Genomic DNA, 18,589 nt, shown 5'->3' with positions numbered 1-18,589 from the left:
GGACAAGGCCTGGGAGGGACTGAACCTCACAGGCCTGTCTAGGGTCTACCAGACCATCAGGTCTCTTATTAACCATACCAGATGCTTGAAGACAACGAAGCAAGGTTTTCAAAGAATTAATGAAAAGAAATGTTAAGACCTGTAATTTTATACCAAATTATCACCCAAGTATGAAGCTAAAAGAAAAATATTTTTAGATGTGCAATAATTTAAGAAGGTTACCATCTTCAAACTCTTTCTAAAACAATGACTCAAGGAGTTATCTGGAAATTGAAAAATAAATCAAGAAAGTAAGTGACACAAAAACTTGACAAAAGAGTGTGAAAAAAATCGAAACTTGTTAAGTCTAAATAGTTGTTCAGTCATATGAGTGGGAAGCTTCAGACAACCAGCAAGAAACGATTCCTAAGAAATCAACTTTTTAAAAAGTAGTGCCAAGGGGTGCCTGGCTGGCTTGGTCAGTGGACTCTTAATCTTGGGGCTGTGGGTTTGAGCCCTGTGCTGGGTGAAGAGATTACTTAAAAAACAAATTCATTAAAAAATCTTTTAAAAATAACTAAAAAGTAGTGCAGGGATTATAAATCAGTGCATCCACTCTGGAAAAAAGTCAGTAGGTTTGCAAATGGTTAAATGTAGAGTTTTCACATGACCCAGCAATTCTACTCCTAGGAATACATGCAAGAGAAATGAAAATATATGTCCACACAAAAACTTCTACATGAATATTCTTAGCAGCATTATTAACAATACTTAAAAGGTAGGGAAAAAACCATTAAATGTCCATAAATTCATGAAGGGACAAAATGTGATATAGCCACAAAATGGATTTTATTTGGAAATACAAAGAAATAAAGTACTGAAACATGCTACAACATGGATGAACCTTGAAAACATCATGCTAGGTGAAGAAGCCAGTCACAAAGGACTGCATAGTATAGGATTTCATGTATATGAAATGTCCAAATTAGGCAAATTTTATAGAAACAGATTATAGATTGGTGGTTGCCTAGAGCAAGTGGGGAGAGGTTGTGGGAAAATGGAGAATAACTGCTAATGGGTATGGGGTTCTTTTGGGAATGGACGCTGAAAATGTTCTAAAACTGATTGTGGTGATGGCTGTACAACTTTGTGAATGTTCTAAAAGTCACTTGAGCTGCACACTTTAAATGAGTTAATGTGGAAACTGTATTCAATAAAGGCATTATTTTAAAAGTCCAGAAACAATTGCCTAACACAAAGTATATGGTAAAGAATAGGTAAGGAGGACAGTATTGTTTTTTGAATGGTTTTGAGGTTTTGAATGGTTTTAATTTTCTGGGTAGTTAGAAAAATATGTTTAGGTACATTGATTAAAATTTAAAAAGCAAACTTCAAACAAAATAGAATTTACAATTTCATTCACTAGAGGAAAAAATAAGGAAAACTAAAAGTTCTAAATAAGTTATCACAATAAATATAAATGTGATAAAATTTCCATGTTGAAAACAAGTTCTCAGATTGGGTAAAGAAATAAAATTTAGCTCTATGATGAGTATAGAAGATGTACTTATAACAAGAAGAAAAAAGTGAAAAATAAAGGGAGAGTTTCCTTCTGGGAAGATGAGATGTTTTGGAACTACACAGAAGTGGTGATTATACAACACTATGAATGTACCAAATGCCATTCAATTATTCATTTTAAAATAGTTTATGTTATTTCAATCATATGTGGAATTTGAGAAACAAAACAAACAAACAAGCACAGGGGGGAAAAAAAGAGAGAACGAGACAAAACAAGAAACAGACTCTTAACTAGAGAGAACAAATTAGTGGTTACCAGAAGGGAAGGGGGTAACAGGATGGGTGAAGTGGATGATGGGGGCTGGGAAGGGCACTTATTGTGATGAGTACTAGGCCATGTGTGAAATTGCTAAATCACTATATTGTACACCTGAAACTAATATAACACTGTATGTTAACTGGAATTAAAATAAGAACTTAAATAAAACAGTTAACTTTAGGTTTTGTGAATCTCACTTCAATTCAAAATAAAGGGACAAGAACGTAACAGATAAATGTTAGCCAAAAAAGCTTGTATGGTGATATTAAAATCAAACAAAATAGATCACAGCAAATGAATCAAAAAGGCTGGTCTTACATGAGTGTAGAAACAACCAGATATAATATTAACAAATTAAATTCAAGAGTAAAAAAAAAGTTTTAAAATACAACAGAAAGTTAAAAGAATATATTATAAGTAAGTAGAGCTTTATTCCAAGATCACAAGAATAATTCAACATTAGGTTTCCTAATATAATTCACTCCATTAGCAAATTAAGGGAAACAAAACCCTGGATGATCACAACGATAAACACTCCTTCCCCCAAATCCTATCTTCTAAATTCAACAATCATTTTTGATTAAAATAGGTACAAGTTAAACTTGCCTCCTTTAACTCAACAAAGAATATCTACCAGAACCTACAGTTGAACCTGTACTATCATTAATACACTGGAAACAGCCCAACTAAAGTTATGAGCCAGCCAAGGACACTCGTATCACCCCAATCATTCAACATTACACTGGTAGTCCCAACCTATGCAATAATGAAAAAAATAGAAAAGTATAAATATAAAAAGGAAACGAAAACAATCCAGGGTGCCTGGGTGGCTCGGTTGGTTACGCATCTGCCTTTGGCTCAGGTCATGATCCTGGGGTCCTGGGATCGAGCCCGGCATTGGGCTCCTCACTCAGCAGGGAGGCTGCTTCTCCCTTTGCCCCTCTCCTCCTCCTGTGCTCTCTCTCTTGTGTTCTCTCTCTCTCTAATAAATAAATAAAATCTTAAAAAAAGGAAAAAGAAAATAATCCTTATCTACAGATACTACTATAATTTACTTATAAAATAAATAAAACTATTAGAACTAGTAACTCAAATAAGATGGCTACACACAAGATTGAAATAAGAAAAATAACAGCTTCCTTATATACCACAAATAATCAGGAATTGATAAAGCCAATTAATTTCTGACAAATCTCCCTTATCAAAATTAAGAATCCTTAATTCTAGTAAGAAATATATAAGGGGATGCCTGGGTGACTCAGTCAGTTAGGTGCCTGCCTTCTGCTCAGGTCACGATCCCAGGGTCCTGGGATTGAGCCCTGTGCATTGGGCTCCCTGCTCAGTGGGGAATCTGCTTGTCCCGCTCCTTCTTCCCCTCCCCCCACTCATGCTCTCTCTCTCAAATAAATAAATAAAATCTTAAAAAAAAAATACATAAGATTCATCTGGAAAAAACTTAGGACTCCAAAAGCATAAACTGACCCAAATAACTAGAGAGATACAATATTCCTAGGTTATAAGATTCAATATCATATTAATTTATAATATTATAATTAATTTATTTATACATAATTAAATTATCAAATTAGTTTATAAATTTAATACAACTCAAAGTTGTAAGGTGGTTTAAGGAACACTGATTCTGAAAATCACTTGTATTAGTGTAAATATACAAGAATAGTAAAGAAGTCCAAAAATCTGTAAGACTCTACTGGATATTAAATTTCATGATAAAGCTACAGTAATTAAAAGGGTTTGGAATTGACTCAGAAATAGAACAGATTGGGGTCAAGAAATAGTTACATATATATGAGAATATGATATGATTAATGGTGAGACAACTACATATCCATTTGGGGAAAAAAGTGAAATCACACACAAAAGGAACTTATAGCTTAAGATAGTAAATACTTTTAACAGTAAAAAAAAATTCTCCTATATTTTCTTCAAATATCTGCATAATCCTGGGGGTAGGGAAGCCATGTTTAAGCAAAGTAAACCCTAGAAGGCTAAATAAAGACAAAGGCTTAAGGATTTTATTTATTTATTTGTTTATTTATTTATTTATTTAGAGAGCATACAAGCAGCAGGAGGGGCTGAGAGAGGGGAAGAGAATCTCCAGCAGACTCCACGCTGAGCATGGAGCCCAATGTTGGTCATGACCTCATGACCCTGAGATCATGACTTGAGCCAAAATCAAGAGTCTGACACTTAACCAACTGAGCCACCCAGGTGCCCCAAAGATACCAGTTTAGATTTCATGCAACTTAGAAATGTATTTTGATGAAAATGGCATGACTGATGCTATTAACAAGCAACAGAGAAAATTAATACCCATAGTATATAGGAAACTTACAAATCAACAAAGAATATAGAAAAAGATCAAGATATTATTAAATGATGAAATAGTTGCAGAATATATGTAACATGCTCATTCATGTATATGTGTCATACTGTATATTTGCATATATACAGAGAAAGGTCTGGGAGAAATGTGAATGGTAAGTACATCAAGGCAGGTGGGTAGATGAGGGATGGAATAAAGAACATAGGTTAGCAGAGACTTTCAGTTTTCATTCTATATATAAATGATTTGAAATTTATCTTTACAATGAGCACTTATTCTTTGCTGTAGGCTTCTTTACTTCCATTGACTCATAAATATATTCTTGTTATCAAAAAAGGTAAACCTATAAAAAGATAAGCAGTTAAAAAGCAAACAACCCATTCAAACACATTCACCAAACCAATCTTATTTCTCTCCTGGGAGGTAATTTTCATTTCCGTTTTCTCTCTTTTAGATCTTTAAAACATTTTTTTTTTTTTAAAGAAAGAAAGAGCCCATGTTTTAAGTGGAGGAAAAAAACCAGCAGTTACCAAAAGAAGAAATAAATGGCTAATGAGCATATTTTAAATATTCATCTTTAATAATCACAGAAATGCAAATAAAAACAATTTGTTATTTTTCACATGTCCAGGGTTCCCCTAAATATCAGCTGATGTTCTTTCTGACTAGTGGTGTCTATGCCAAACTAGTTTTTATTATTTTGAGTATCTCCCACTCCAACAAAATTGGCAAATATTAAAAGAAAGTTTGATTATTTGCAGAAACAAACCCTGTTACACACTAAAACACCACTAGAGGAAATGCAAATTGGTATAAACTTTTCTGTACAACTTGGCAGCAGAATCTAAAGTCTTAAAAACATATATGCCAAACCACAAAAAAAAAAAAAGAAAGAAACTATTAGAACCAATAAATGAGGTCATCAGAATTGTAGGATACAAGATCAAGGATACAGAACTCAATTGGATTTCTATGATCTAACAATGAACAGTCTGAAAATGAAATTAAGAAAATAATTCCATTTGCAAGAGCATCAAATAGAATAAAATACTTAGGAATAAATTTAACAAAAGAAAAACAAGACCTGTGTGCTGAAAACTACAAAATATTGTTGGAAGAAATTAGAGAAAACATAATTAAATGGAAAGACATCCCATGTTCATGAACTGGAAAATTTAATTTTGTTAAGATGGCAATATCCCCCAAATTGATCTACAAATTCAACACAATCCATATTGAAATTTCAGCTGCCCCTTTTTGCAGAAATTGACAAACTGATACTAAAATTCATATGGAAATGCAAGGGACCCAGAATAGCCAAAAACCAATTTGGAAAAAAGAAAAACAAATTTGGTGCACTCACAACTTCTGACTTCAAAACTTTCTACAAAGCTACAGTAATCAGTAGAGTGTGGGACTGGCAAAAGGACACAGAATCAATGGACTAGAACTGAGAATCCAGAAGTAAATCCTTACACTACATTTGATTTTTGACAAGGGTGCCAAGACAATTCAAAGGGAGAAAAATAGTCTCTTCAACAAATGGTGCTGGGACAATTAGATATCCATATGGGAAAGAATCAACTTAGACCCCTCTCACACACTATATAAAAGTAACTCAAAATGCATCAGAGACTCAAAGGTAAGACAAAACTATACAACTTTTAGGAGAATACATAAAGTAAATCTTGGATTTACTATGGACCTTGGATTAAGAAAATCTTTTCAGATATGATATCAAAAGCATAAGTCACAAAAGAAAAAATATATATAAATTGGATTTTATCAAATTAAGAATCTTTGCACTTCAAAGGACACCATCACATAAAGCAAAAAGACGACCCACAGAATGGAAGAAAAATATCTGCAAATCATGTATCTGATAAAAGACTTGTATCCAGAATATGTAAAGAGCTCTTACAACTCAACAATAAAATAATTTTTTTAAATGGCAAGGGATTTGAATAGACATTTCCCCAAAGAAGATATACAAATGACCAATAAGCATATGAAGAGCTGCTCAACACCATTAGTCGTTAGAGAAATACAAACCAAAACCACAATGAGATATCACTTCACACCCCAGAATCAAAAAGACAGAAAATAAACAATCTTAGTGAGGATGTAGAGAAACTGGAACTCGGATTGCTGGCGGGATAGTAGTGTAGTGCAGCCACTTTGAAAACAGTCTAGCAGCACTTCAAAATATTAAACAAAGAGTTACCCTATGACTCAGCCATTCCATTCCTACGTAAGTGCCCAAGAGAAGTGAAAACATATGTCCACAAAAAAAACTTTGTTCATGAAGGTTCACAGCAGCATTATTCAAAATAGCCAAAATGTGGAAACAACCCAAATGTCCATCAATTGATGAATAAACAAAATAATATATATATAATACAATGGAATATTTGGCAATAAAAGGAATGAAGTACTGAAACATACGATAGCAGGAATGACCACTGAAAGCATCATGCTAAGTAAAAGAAACCAGACAGAAAAGACCACATATTATAGGGCCATTTTCGTGAAATGTCCAGAATAGACAAATCTATGGAGACAGAAAGTAGATTAGTGGTTACCAAGGGCTGAGAGGAGGGAAGAATACGAAGTAACTGCTAATAGGTATGGGGTTTCTTTCTGAGGTGACAAATACGTTCTAAAATAGTGGTACAAATCTGTGAGTATCCTAAAAACCCTTGAATTGTACACGTTAAAAGGGTCGATTTTATGATCTGTCTCCATAGAACTGCTTTTTAAGAATGCATATGCTAAAACTCACAGAACTCTATACTAAAAAGGGTGAATTTTACTGGATACCTCAATAAACTTGACTTCAAAGAAAATTCATAGACCTTTTATTCAATTCTAAGTACTCATCCTTAGGAAACGTTAAAGAACCACCAGAAAGAGTTAGCATAAAGGAAGTTTGTTATGTGTTTAAAGGAAAGAAACAGAGGGGCGCCTGGGTGGCACAGCGGTTAAGCGTCTGCCTTCAGCTCAGGGCGTGACCCCGGCGTTATGGGATCGAGCCCCACATCAGGCTCCTCCGCTATGAGCCTGCTTCTTCCTCTCCCACTCCCCCTGCTTGTGTTCCCTCTCTTGCTGGCTGTCTCTATCTCTGTCAAATAAATAAATAAATAAATAAAATCTTTTTTAAAAAAATAAATAAATAAAGGAAAGAAACAGGGGCACCTGGATGGCTCAGTCCTTAAGCGTCTGCCTTCAGCTCAGGTCATGGTCCCAGGGTCCTGGGATCGAGCCCCACATCGGGCTCTCTGCTCCGCTGGGAGCCTGCTTCTCCCTCTCCCACTCCCCCTGCTTGTGTTCCCTCTCTCGCTGGCTGTGTCTCTCTCTCTGCCAAATAAATAAATAAAATCTTAAAAAAAGAGAGAGAAATTAAACGAAATAAATAAAGGAAAGAGACATACCCTAAACACGAGGAGCCTGGATATTTATGGAATACTATGTGGCCATTAAGAATGTCCTAAGAAATTAATTATTAATGAGGAAAGGTCATTTATCAGGGCTCAGCAGGACACCCGGCACTTGCAGACTGGGTCATCCGAGTTGAGTTTAATAAAGGTGTTAGTTATAAAGCAGGGTGCAGGAAAACCACAGCGATAGTGCAGGGCCTGGCAATGGGAAGCAGCTGGGAGTGACGGGCTATCAGAGCCAGGGAAAACAGCTGTGCGGAGGGGCGGCCAGACAGCCCGCCTTCCACGGAGGGACAGTCAAGCTGCTCAGAGTCAGCAGGGAGGAGTCCCAGGGACTGAATACCCAGAACCCGCTCTCCTCTCACCCCGTAGCCTCCTGCGGGTACCACTTTTGATGAATCCAGTGACCCATCAGAGGGGAGCCCCTTGAGACAGTCCACGCGAGTTAGCCTTCAGGGAGGAGAACAGAGTGGAGGAGGGTGTAGAGTGGATCTGAGGGACATGGGAGATATCCAGCACAGATGGCCAGAAAGAATAGTTTACAAGTGACTGCATCAAAAAAAAAAAAAAAAAATTACAGATAAATGATACATAACCACTTGAAAAATTCTGGAATGGTTTATTCCAAGTGCTAAATAGTGATGCACTCAGAGTTTCTTAACAGTGGTGCTGTTGGCAATTGGTAAAGCAATTCATTGCTGGGGACTGTCCCAAGCACTTCAGGACATTTAGCGACCCTGACCCCCAGGGCACTAAACACCAATAGAAGCTTCAGGTATTACAATAACCAAAAAAAAAAAAAAAAATTTTTTTTTAAATCCTATCCACTCCTAGTACCATGCCTGTTAGGAACCACCATGGGGGCTAGAATTACAGGAGGGTTTTCTTAACTACATTTTTCTATTTTTTCTCCAAAGACTAGGTATTTTTTTATGAAATGGAAACTATGTTCTTTTTTTTTTTTAAGAATTCAACAGGATAGTATGATTTAGATTCCAGCTCTCAGTAAACTCTATTCGTCCTCTCCCACCTAAGCCCGCTCATGACAGTAGTATATGAAAGGTGACCTAACATTATTATACGGATGCTGTAATTCATTTTGAAGTCACCAATAACAGGAAGGGTGCAATTAACTCAGCTTCTGACAAATCACTTCAATTCTTCAAGTACTCGTAATTGTCATAAGATCACAGCATCCTACAAGTCACAGGTCAAGTACTGGATTGCTTCTAGCTTGTTATAAAACTTGAAACGGAAGGAAATGACTACAATTTGGTTTCAACACAATGTTACATTGGCACAGCCCAAAGTGTTTGAGTAGGTTAACTATGACCACTCACTCCTGGGGGAAAGCCAGGGCTAGCGAATTTGACAACAGATTTGTGGAAACAATGTGTTTTGTTCTCTATTATTTCATTTCTCCCAGATTCAAGCAGGAAGTCAGAGTCTCAGCAATTCTTTCTCTCAGTATTTGTAAACAAACAAGGCAGAAAGTAACATTCTTCTGGGGGCAGGTCTATCGTAATGCCAGGGTGGGGACAGCAATAGTTTGAAACCTGCTCCCCTAACCCCCCCATAAAGAATCAGTGGTACCATATTGCATTACCACCAAGAAGCCATCCACAATAAGCCACATCCTGATTTAGACCTTAAAAGATGAACAAAAAAGTATCTTAGATCAATAAAGCATATATCGTTTAAAATGATCCTTCATATTTTTATTTTAGAAATTCTCCTAACTTAAAAGTATTTTTAATTTAATATGTTCACACTACTGATAATAATTTAAACCAGCAGAACTTTGTGGAAATTTCAGAATATGTAACAAACCCTTAACTTGTGTACTCTTTGACACATAATTGTACTTTAAAGAACTTTCCCTTGAGAAAAATCACTGGATAAATGTGGGAAGAGGAACAAAGAAGGAAAATTGCTATAGCACTGGCTATACTAGTAAAATCTAGAAACATGTTAGTTTTGCTTTTTTTTTTAACTTTTATTTATTTTTCTTTTGAGAGAGAGAGCACGTGCGCGCGCGTGGGGAGGGGGCAGAGGGTGAGGGAGAGAGAGAGAGAATCCCAAGCGGGCTTCACACTCTACACCCAGCACAGAGCCCAGTGTGGGCTTGATCCCACAACCCTGAGATCATGACCCAAGCCAAAATCAAGAGGCAGATGCCCAACCAACTGAGCTACCCCGACACCCCGAAACATGAAAATGGAGGAAATAAAATTCAGTACTTCCTTAAAACAGAAAACCATAATAATTGAGAGATCTGAGATCCTGAGAAATGCTTACGGTATGGTAAGTGAACACAGCATGTCACGAAACACAAACCCACGAGTAAAATTATAAGAAAATACATGCATAGAAAAAAAAAAGGGTAAAAGGAATTTCAGGAAAAACAAAAAAAGAAAACAGAAGGGTAAAAATCAATTAAAAAAAAAATCTCCTTACACATACATGAGTTTTCCTGATTGAGAGAGGACATTAGGTCCTCAGTATAATGGAAGAAGATGGACTCAGAAGAAGGCACATAGTGTGATCTGAGAGATCTCTTAGGAGAAAGAGTCTACAGGCTTTTAGAAGGGAAAGAAAAAAAAAAGGATGAAGAATTGAAATTTATGAAAACAAAAAACATAATAGCTCAAAGATAATGGAAGAATACTTCAAAATTCTGAAGTAAAACAATTTCCAATCTAACATTCTTTACCTAGTCCAACTACTAATTATGTGTAACAGTTAAATCAAGATATTTTGGAAAGACATAAATTTCAATTCACACATACATCCTTTCTCAGGAAACGACTAAAGTCCGTGTGGTTCCCCCACTGGGAGTACGGCAAAACAGAGAGGGACACTGGTCAGGAGAAGCAGGGGACCCAACCCAGAAGAGAAGGGCAGAGAAAGAATCTCCAGGGGGCTGCTGCAGGAGACCCCATGCTGTGTCACCTGTGTTCAGGTGAGCAGGCCAGGTGGGAGCAGGTCAGAGGCTCCCAGAGAGAGCTGGTCATGAGATGATCTTGATAGAATCCCAGATGTCTCTCAGTTGCCTGGTAGGAGATTTCAACAATTAAGGTAAAAGGAGTGACTAAACAGCTTGAGAATGAAGAAATGAAAAAAAAAAAAAAAAAAAAATACTGACTCCAGGGAAACAAATTGGAAAGGAAAGTAAAAGCGCTTCCAGACTACTCAGTGGCTCAGTTGTGAACAGCGTCGATGGTGTCCTAAGGTCAACACGACACCGGTTATTAATCTAACCTAAAATATAATGGGAGACAGGAAGGATGTATGTATAACACGGGGTGGGTGGGGTAGGTAAAAGGTGGTCTGAGAGCACTAAAGCCTTGTCTCTCAGAGGGGGAAGCCAGTGGATAATACTTATAACTGAAAAAAAAAAAAAAATCAAGGAACACATTATAAACATGTATGGTTCTAAGAGATTTGAAAGTGGAGACGGTGGGGCAAACTTACAACCCTGCCCCTAAGACTGACTCTTTAAAACGAGTGCATATATATGTTGTCAAAAATAACAATTAACCTATTGGAGTGGTATGGGTGATTTTTCCTACCTGTTTTTCCATCTTAAAAAAAATTTATTGAAATCTAAAAAGATACATGCAAAATATCAACCATTATGGTTATTTCCAGTGATGGGATTGTGGGCCATTTACATTTTGTCCTTCACTTTTCTATTTTCTGAAAAAGCGTGGAACATGGAGCATATTGATCACAAATCAGAAAACAAAACAGCCTCTCTTGCTGTTTTTTTTACTTTTACTCCATGCCTGGTCTGAATCCACCCCGGCGGCGAGAAGCCCCCATCTCTGCCTTTAGCTTTGTGCTGCCGGAGCAGGGGAGCATGCCAAGTACTTCATTCACACAGCAAATATTTGTTGAATTCCTATAAGCTGGGCCCTGCACAGTGAGTCCAATATCTTCGTTTGATTTACTGGGTTTCCTGAATCCTCAATACCAGCTGAGGGAACCAGCTGGGGGCTGAGCTGAGCCAACGCTTCTCAAACTTTCTGTGCATGGGAATCGATTCAGTAGATCTGGGGTAGGGTCTGAGGCTTCCCAGGAGCAAGTAAGCTACCTGATGTACCCAGGCTTTATTGGGGGCTTCTCAGAGAAAATTCTGGGTCTTCTGCCACGTCTATACCACCATAGCTCACATTCTCTAACTCCAGGTAAGCTAGATTTCAACTCCACCAATGTGTAAATGAATGTGTGTGACATGTGATGGAAAGGGGACAGGTTAGACAGCTGGGAAGGATACCCCTTAGCAGTTAAGAGCAGGGCCCTTGAGTCAGGCAGGCCTGGGGCTGAAGGGCAGTCCCACCACCCCCAGGTTTGACTGACTTCCCCTCTCTATGCCTCCGTCTCTTCCCATGTAAAGTGGAATAACTGAAGCTACCCTCACAGGGTAGGGCTGTTATGTGGGTTATATGAAGGCACAAAGGCATCCAAAGGTCTTGAGGGGACCCTGGCCCACGGTGAGGACAACAGACGGTAGCCACCACTAGCTGTTAAAGGGGCTCCAGCCAAGAAGGACTGGCTGGGACTTCAGGAGAAATCACTTGACCCCTCAGCTTCCATGTCCTATGAAGAGGAGAATGCACATGCCAGGCCTCCTCCCCAGGAATGTTCTGAGCCTAAACCAAGATGTGCACCGCACCAGGCAGAAAACCTTCTGGTCCTCAACGGAGCTGAGGCCCTCAGATTTTAATCAGTAAAAGTTTCTTAATTCACCTCAATTTTACTACCAGGGAGATAAACAGGCAAAGAAAAAAGTCCCCTCCGCCCCCCTGAGCTTTAGAAAGCTTTGCTTTTAGGGAGGAGGCAATCCACGTGGAGATCAGGCAAGGGAGGCATCAGGTGTCCGCGACACTCATTAACACAAACTCAACGCCCACCAAGCATCCCGCTCCCAAGATACGCCACGATCACCGAGAGGGCCCAGCAAGTCGGGTCTCTCCCCCAGCAGACATCCTGAGGGTCACGACCCTCTTTCCCAAAAGAGCGCAAGGTGATCGGACCTCGCCCGGAGAGGTGCTCTCGGAGTTGTGCACTCTGGGAAGAAGGCGAGACGGAGCCAGAAGGGTTCCCTGGCAGCGGGTCCGCGGAGGCACGCCGCCCGGGTGCCCCGGCGCCGCCCCCGCCGCCCTCCCCCCGCGCGCTCGGCACTCACGATCTCCGCCACGATGAGCAGCCCGGGCAGGGTGCGGAGGAACTCGCGGTCGTAGGCGAAGCTGCTGCTGCTGGTGGAGAAGTTCTCGGCGAAGGAGCTGGCAGTGGTGGTGACGGTATGCGAGCGGGCGCGCTGCGGCTCCTCCATCGCCGCGCCTCGGCCGGGCTGGCCCCTCCTCGGGGACCCCCCGCGCGTCTGGGGCTGGACGCGCGGCCCGGAGCCCTGGGGACACCGGCGGGGGGGAGGGGAACGCGGCGGGCGCGGGGAGGGAGGCGCGCCGGGGGCGCCCCCCGGGGCCAGTCCCGCCGCGGCGCGTGCCGTGCGAGTGCGCGGCGCCCCCGGTTGTTCGGCGCGGGGCTCTCGGGCTGCGCGGGGGTCCGGCAGGAGAAGGAAACCGCGCGAGGGGAGACCGCCGGGCGGCCGAGCCGGGCGGCGGAGGCCGGGAGGAGGGGAGGGGGCGTGGAGAGGGGCGGGCGCGAGGCGGGCTGGAGAAGGACCGCCCCGCGGAGGCGCCGCGGACGGGCAGCCTCTTCACCTGTTGCCCGGGATGGTGCGGCCGGGAGGGCGCCGGGTCGCGGCCGGGGTCGCGGGGCGGACGACCCGGAGGGCGGCGCGGAGGAGAGGGCGCGGGGGTCCCGGACGCCTGCCGCAGCTCGCCCGCCTGGCCCCGCCCCCTCGCGCGGGCCGCTCCGCTGACCTGTCTCCTTCCACCTGGCGGCGGGGCTGGCGCTACGCGGCCACCGGCAGAGCGAGGCCCCTGGGGGCTCCGCGGCTCCGGGAGCCTGCCCCTGCGCGACAACAGAGGCCGGGAGTCGGGTGGTGACTCGAACGCGAGAAAGAGCGGCCGGAACTGTGACCCGGCCGGACCTTAGACCCGAGATCGATGGGAGGCCGCCACGACTGCCCGGGAGGCGGCCTGAGCTTCTCCCCCTCCCTGTGCGGCCGCCACCGAAGGCCCGCGTTATTTCCTGCCCCTCCTGCCGGGAACAATTTGAGGAACCAACTTAATCGCTGGGCTTCGAGGGCGAGACTCTTCCCGGCGCTCGCAGTGGCTCTCTCCCGGATTCATGGAGTCTGGGTGCCGGCGCCTGGCCGGGAGACTGGACGGGGGAGTTATTTGGGGTCCCTGGTCAAGATGAATCAGTGTGACCATCCCGTCGCACTCGGAAGGAATGTTTGGGGGGGCGGGGGGGAAGCTTGAAAGGTGTGGGTTATGCAAAGCGAAGTTTATGACAAACGGGCTGTGCTTTCCTGGGATGGGGGAGGGGACGAGGGTGCCCCGGTGAGGGAGACAGCTTGTTATGGGGTCAGGTTAGCCCAGAGCTCCAGCACGGCGCTTGCGTTTTCCAGCTGCGACCAGGAGCCTATGGCTCCACCTCTTTCGGCCTCAGTGGTGCCACCTGTAAAATGAGGGCCTTGAGAGATTGGGCCTGTCGCCAAAAAAGAGGATCGTCTGGGGGGGGGGTCCCTTCCTCTCTTTTGTAAAAGGCTGGCAGGAAACGGATTTTATTCGGAAACCACCAGAAGGAAAAGAATAAGAATTTGGTCACACATAGAGGACTGCTTCCAGGTCACAGGAAAAGCCTTCCCTCTGATCTGCTCCAAGACAGATCAAAAAAGAGGCCAGTAGGACATTTTATTCACGAGGTCCTATCAGGTGAGAAGAAAGCAAAAACTGAATCTAATAAAACAAGGAATTCGATTCTTCTAAGTCTAGGGCCTAGTCAGGATTACCTCACGGAGTAAAAGTTAAGGCTTCAACAGCATTATAAAGATGTGGGTTTGGAGAAATCCCATCCATGAGTGTTTACTGAGTATCTTGCGCTGGTGGGTAAACGCAACAAAAATTGAAATAATGGCACCATCCCCTAGAGCAATGGTTCTCTCACCTAGAAATTTGTCAGAAATGCAAGTTCTCAAGCCCCACCCTAGATCCATTGAGTCAGAAACTGAGGACAGAGCCCAAGAAGGTGTGTTCGTTTGAACAGGCCCTCCAAGGGACTCCGATACTTTAGAGAGCTTCTGCTTTAGAGAACCTGGCCATGCAGCTGGGAAATCAGGGGTGCACATAGGAGGTGGCTGGGAAAAAGTCTATGGCATCATGCATGACATTTAGTGAATGCAGGAAGACAGGAAGGAAGTCTAGACAACTCTATTTCTGTAATACAAAGGACAATTCCTTCTCAAAAAAACAAAAAAAACAAAAAACCAAAACCCTTGGGCCCAGGTGGATTTCAAAATTCAGATTTTTTTTTAATTTAAAAAGGTAAAATATACGCAGACCATATACTACATAACACCCTTGGTGAGGTCTAGGGTGGCACTTTCATCAAGGCAGCCATTTTCTGCAATAAAAATACATAAGTGACACAAGTGTGTATTTGGGTTATCTATTGCAATATAGTAAGCACTCCCCAAACATTAGTGGTTTAAAATAACCATCTTATTTGCTCATGAATCTGTGGGTCAGGAATTTGGGCAGGGTTTGGCTGACAGATTCTTCTGCTCTGTGTGGTGTTGCTTGAAGTCATTCACTCGGCTGCTTTCAGCTGGTGGCTGGGCAGGCCTAGAAAGTCCAAAAAGTCTTCACTGACATTCTGTTGGCTCCCATCTGGCACTTCAGTGCTCTTCTGCGTAGCCTCTCTTCATGAAATCTGGGTGTCCTCACAGTATGGTAGGCTCAGAGTAGCTGGACTTCTACATGATGACTGTCTTCCAGAACATTCTAAGAGGGGCAAAAGCAGAAGCTGTAGATGCCTTAAGGCCCAGCCTTGAGAGCTACACAGAATCATTTCCAGCACATTCTATTGGTCAAGACCAGTGACAAAAGAAGCCTGGATTCAAACAGGGGGGAAATAGATACCACCTCTAGCTGGGAGAAGCGGAAAAGAATGGTGGCCATCTTTTAATCCATGAAGTAGGATAAATAAAGACCATAAATAGCATCACATCAGTTTAGGTCAGGTTTTCCATAAAATAAATTTTCTGCAAACTTGAGAAGAAACTATTAGTTTCCAGCCTTTTAGATTCCAGAATTGCAAGCAAGCAGTTATGCACTGGATGCTGACAAATGGGCTGCCTCTTTCCAACTGCTGCCTAGGTTCAGGTGTTCCTCTTCTGTCTGGAATCCTCCTGATTGGTATTCCTTCCTCCAATAATACCATTATCCAAACTCCCCTCCTTCCTCCTGCCAGAATTATCGTCTTGAAATCCCAGGCTCAAAGCCAGGATCATGTTCCTCTGTGCACTTTGTAAGGGCCTCTATTCGGTGCCCCAACCTGTCTCTTCCCAACCCATCTAGAATGCTTCCCATTCCAGCCCCAGGTACATTTTCGTATGTCCCTGTGGGTGTGACCACTTTATAACCAGCTTTACTCTCAACCTAGAAAGCTTCCTGCCTTCACCCACAGTTCAAAATCTGCATCCTTCAAAATCCAGTTTGCCTCCTTTTCTGTGATTTCCTCTGGATATCCATAAAGCTTGGTCTTTTCTTCTTTGCCTCAGAATTCATTAATTTTGTGCCCTTCTCTTTTCCACTTCTTCAGGGTCTATGAATGAACCTTTTTTCCCTCCCCCCTGCTATAGGAGGTATTGAATGAATATTGAAACCCAACTTTATTCTTAAGTGCAGAAAAATAGCCAGGAAAGAAAAGATAGGCCCTACTCTCCCATAAAAGACTTCATGCAGAATAAAGCTTTGAGTGGGGACTTGTGGGAAGCATATAATTGATAAAAACGGAGGAGAAGGAGCCTACAGGAACAGCCGAAGTGACACCAAAGTGCCAGGATGAGCGAATAGATAGAGGAATCAAGGTGACCTGTTTGCATGGAACGAGGGAGATGTGTGGTGTGTAATACGTGAGAGGGCTTATACAGAATCTGAGATATGGTTTCCATAAGACTGTATCACCCAACAAGCAAGTTTGAGACCTAGCACTTTCAAGGGTCCGTGGAGCCCAGACCATTCCATGAGGGCCCAGGGCTTATCAATAATTTGATGAAAGAAGTGGACGCCTTGTGATTTCTACCTGCTATCTGAGAGAGGAACAAGGGGCATTCTCATTTATAAAGTCGTTTTCTTTTTTTATTATCATTGAAGTATAGCTGACATACCATGTTATGTTAGTTTCAAGTGCACGACATGGTGATCTGACAATTCTATGCATTGCTCAGTGCTCACCACGGTAGGTGTCGTCACCAGCTGTCACCATACAACATCATTACAGTATTATTGACTATATTCCCTATGCTATACCTCTTGTTTTCTTGACTTCTTTATTTTATAACTAGAAATCTGGACCTCTTAATCCCCTTTACCTATTTTGCTCATCCTCCCACCCATCTCCCCTCTGGCAACCAGGGTGTTCTCCGTATTTAAGAGTCTGGTTTTTTGTTTGTTCTTTTGTTTTTTAGATTCCACATATAAGTGAAATCATATGGTATTTGTCTCTCTCTCTGACTTCTACTTAGCATAATACCCTCCAGGTCCATTATGTTGTGGCAAATAGCAAAATTTTGTTCTTCTCTTTGGCTGGGTAAGATTCTATCCATATTCATCCATCTATCTATGGACATTGGGGCTACTTCCATGTCTTGGCTATCGTAAATAATGCTGCGGTAAACACAGGGGTGCATGTATCTCCAATTAGTGTTTTTGTTTTCTTTGTATAAATGCCCAGTAGTGGAATTACTGATCGTATCATAATTGTATTTTTAATTTTTTGAGAAACCTCCCTACTGTTTCCACAACAGTTGTGCCAGTTTACATTCCCCCCAGTAGTATGTGAGGGTTCCCTTTTCTCCACATCCTCACCAACACTAGCTTTTCTTGTCTTTTAAAAAAATTTTTTTAGGGGGCGCCTGGGTGGCACAGCGGTTAAGCGTCTGCCTTCGGCTCAGGGCGTGATTCCGGCGTTATGGGATCGAGCCCCACATCAGGCTCCTCCGCTATGAGCCTGCTTCTTCCTCTCCCACTCCCCCTGCTTGTGTTCCCTCTCTCACTGCCTCTCGCTCTGTCAAATAAATAAATAAAATCTTAAAAAAAAAAATTTTTTTTTAATTTTATTTTAGAGAGAGAGTGCATGGGGGGGGTGAGCAGCAGAGGGAGAGTGAGAGGAAGGGGGAGAGAATCTCAAGCAGACTCCATGCCCAGCGCAGAGTCTCACATGGGGCCTGACGTGGGGCCTGATCTCATGACCCTGAGATCATGACCTGAGCCAAAATCAAGAGTCAGATGCTTAACTGACTGAGCCACCCAGATGCCCCTTTATCTCTTGCCTTCTGGATGCTAGCCATTCTGACTGGTGTGAGGTAATATTTCGTTGAGGTCTTGATTGCATTTCCCTGATGATGAGTGATGTTGAGCATCTTTTCATGTGTCTGTTGGCCAGCTGGATGTCTTTGCAAAAACATATGTTCAGATCCTCTGCCCATTTTTTAATCGAATTATTTGGGGGGTGTGTATGTATGTGTGTGTGTTGAAGTTTTTAAAATATATTTTGGATATTAGTCCCTTATCAGATATGTTATTGGCAAATATCTTTTCTCATTCAGTAAGTGGCCTTTCTGTTTTGTTGATTGTTTCCTTCACTGTGCAGAAGGCTTTATTCTGATGTAGTCTCAATAGTTTACTTTTGCTTTTGTTTCCCTTGTCTGAAGAGACATATCTGGAAACACGTTGCGAAGGCTGATGCCCAGGAGATTACTGCCTGTGGTTTCTTTTAGGAGTTTATGGTTTCAGGTCTCACATGTAGATCTTAAGTCCATTCGAGTTTATTTTTGTGGATGGTGTTAGA

General features: G+C 42.1%; 1 protein-coding gene and 1 long non-coding RNA gene across 4 annotated transcripts in view; one reads left to right on the top strand and one right to left on the bottom strand.

The window, feature by feature from the left end:
• Nucleotides 1-13,046, bottom strand: part of CMTM8 (CKLF like MARVEL transmembrane domain containing 8) — a 114,563-nt gene extending 101,517 nt beyond the window's left edge. For both annotated transcript variants that reach the window (XR_008960649.1, XM_026496848.4), the window contains exon 1: nt 12,795-13,046. Coding sequence is in view for 1 of the 2 variants with exons in the window: in XM_026496848.4 (XP_026352633.1) it covers nt 12,795-12,941 (147 nt within the window). In the remaining variant the exon portion in view is untranslated. The remainder of the gene's footprint in view (nt 1-12,794) is intronic.
• The window catches only part of LOC125282053 (uncharacterized), a 28,376-nt gene continuing 22,614 nt past the window's right edge, over nt 12,828-18,589 (top strand). The window contains exon 1 of one of the 2 annotated variants that reach the window (XR_008960650.1): nt 12,828-12,909. This is a non-coding gene — a long non-coding RNA (uncharacterized LOC125282053). Of the gene's footprint in view, nt 12,910-14,014; nt 14,452-18,589 lie in introns of those variants that run through there. The other variant, XR_008960651.1, reaches the window with a different exon arrangement.

The sequence above is a fragment of the Ursus arctos genome, unplaced genomic scaffold (genome assembly GCF_023065955.2).
Source record: "Ursus arctos isolate Adak ecotype North America unplaced genomic scaffold, UrsArc2.0 scaffold_20, whole genome shotgun sequence".
NCBI classification, from domain to species: Eukaryota; Metazoa; Chordata; class Mammalia; order Carnivora; family Ursidae; genus Ursus; species Ursus arctos.
Note: the sequence above shows the minus strand (reverse complement) of the source record. Positions and strands in the feature narration are given on the sequence as shown.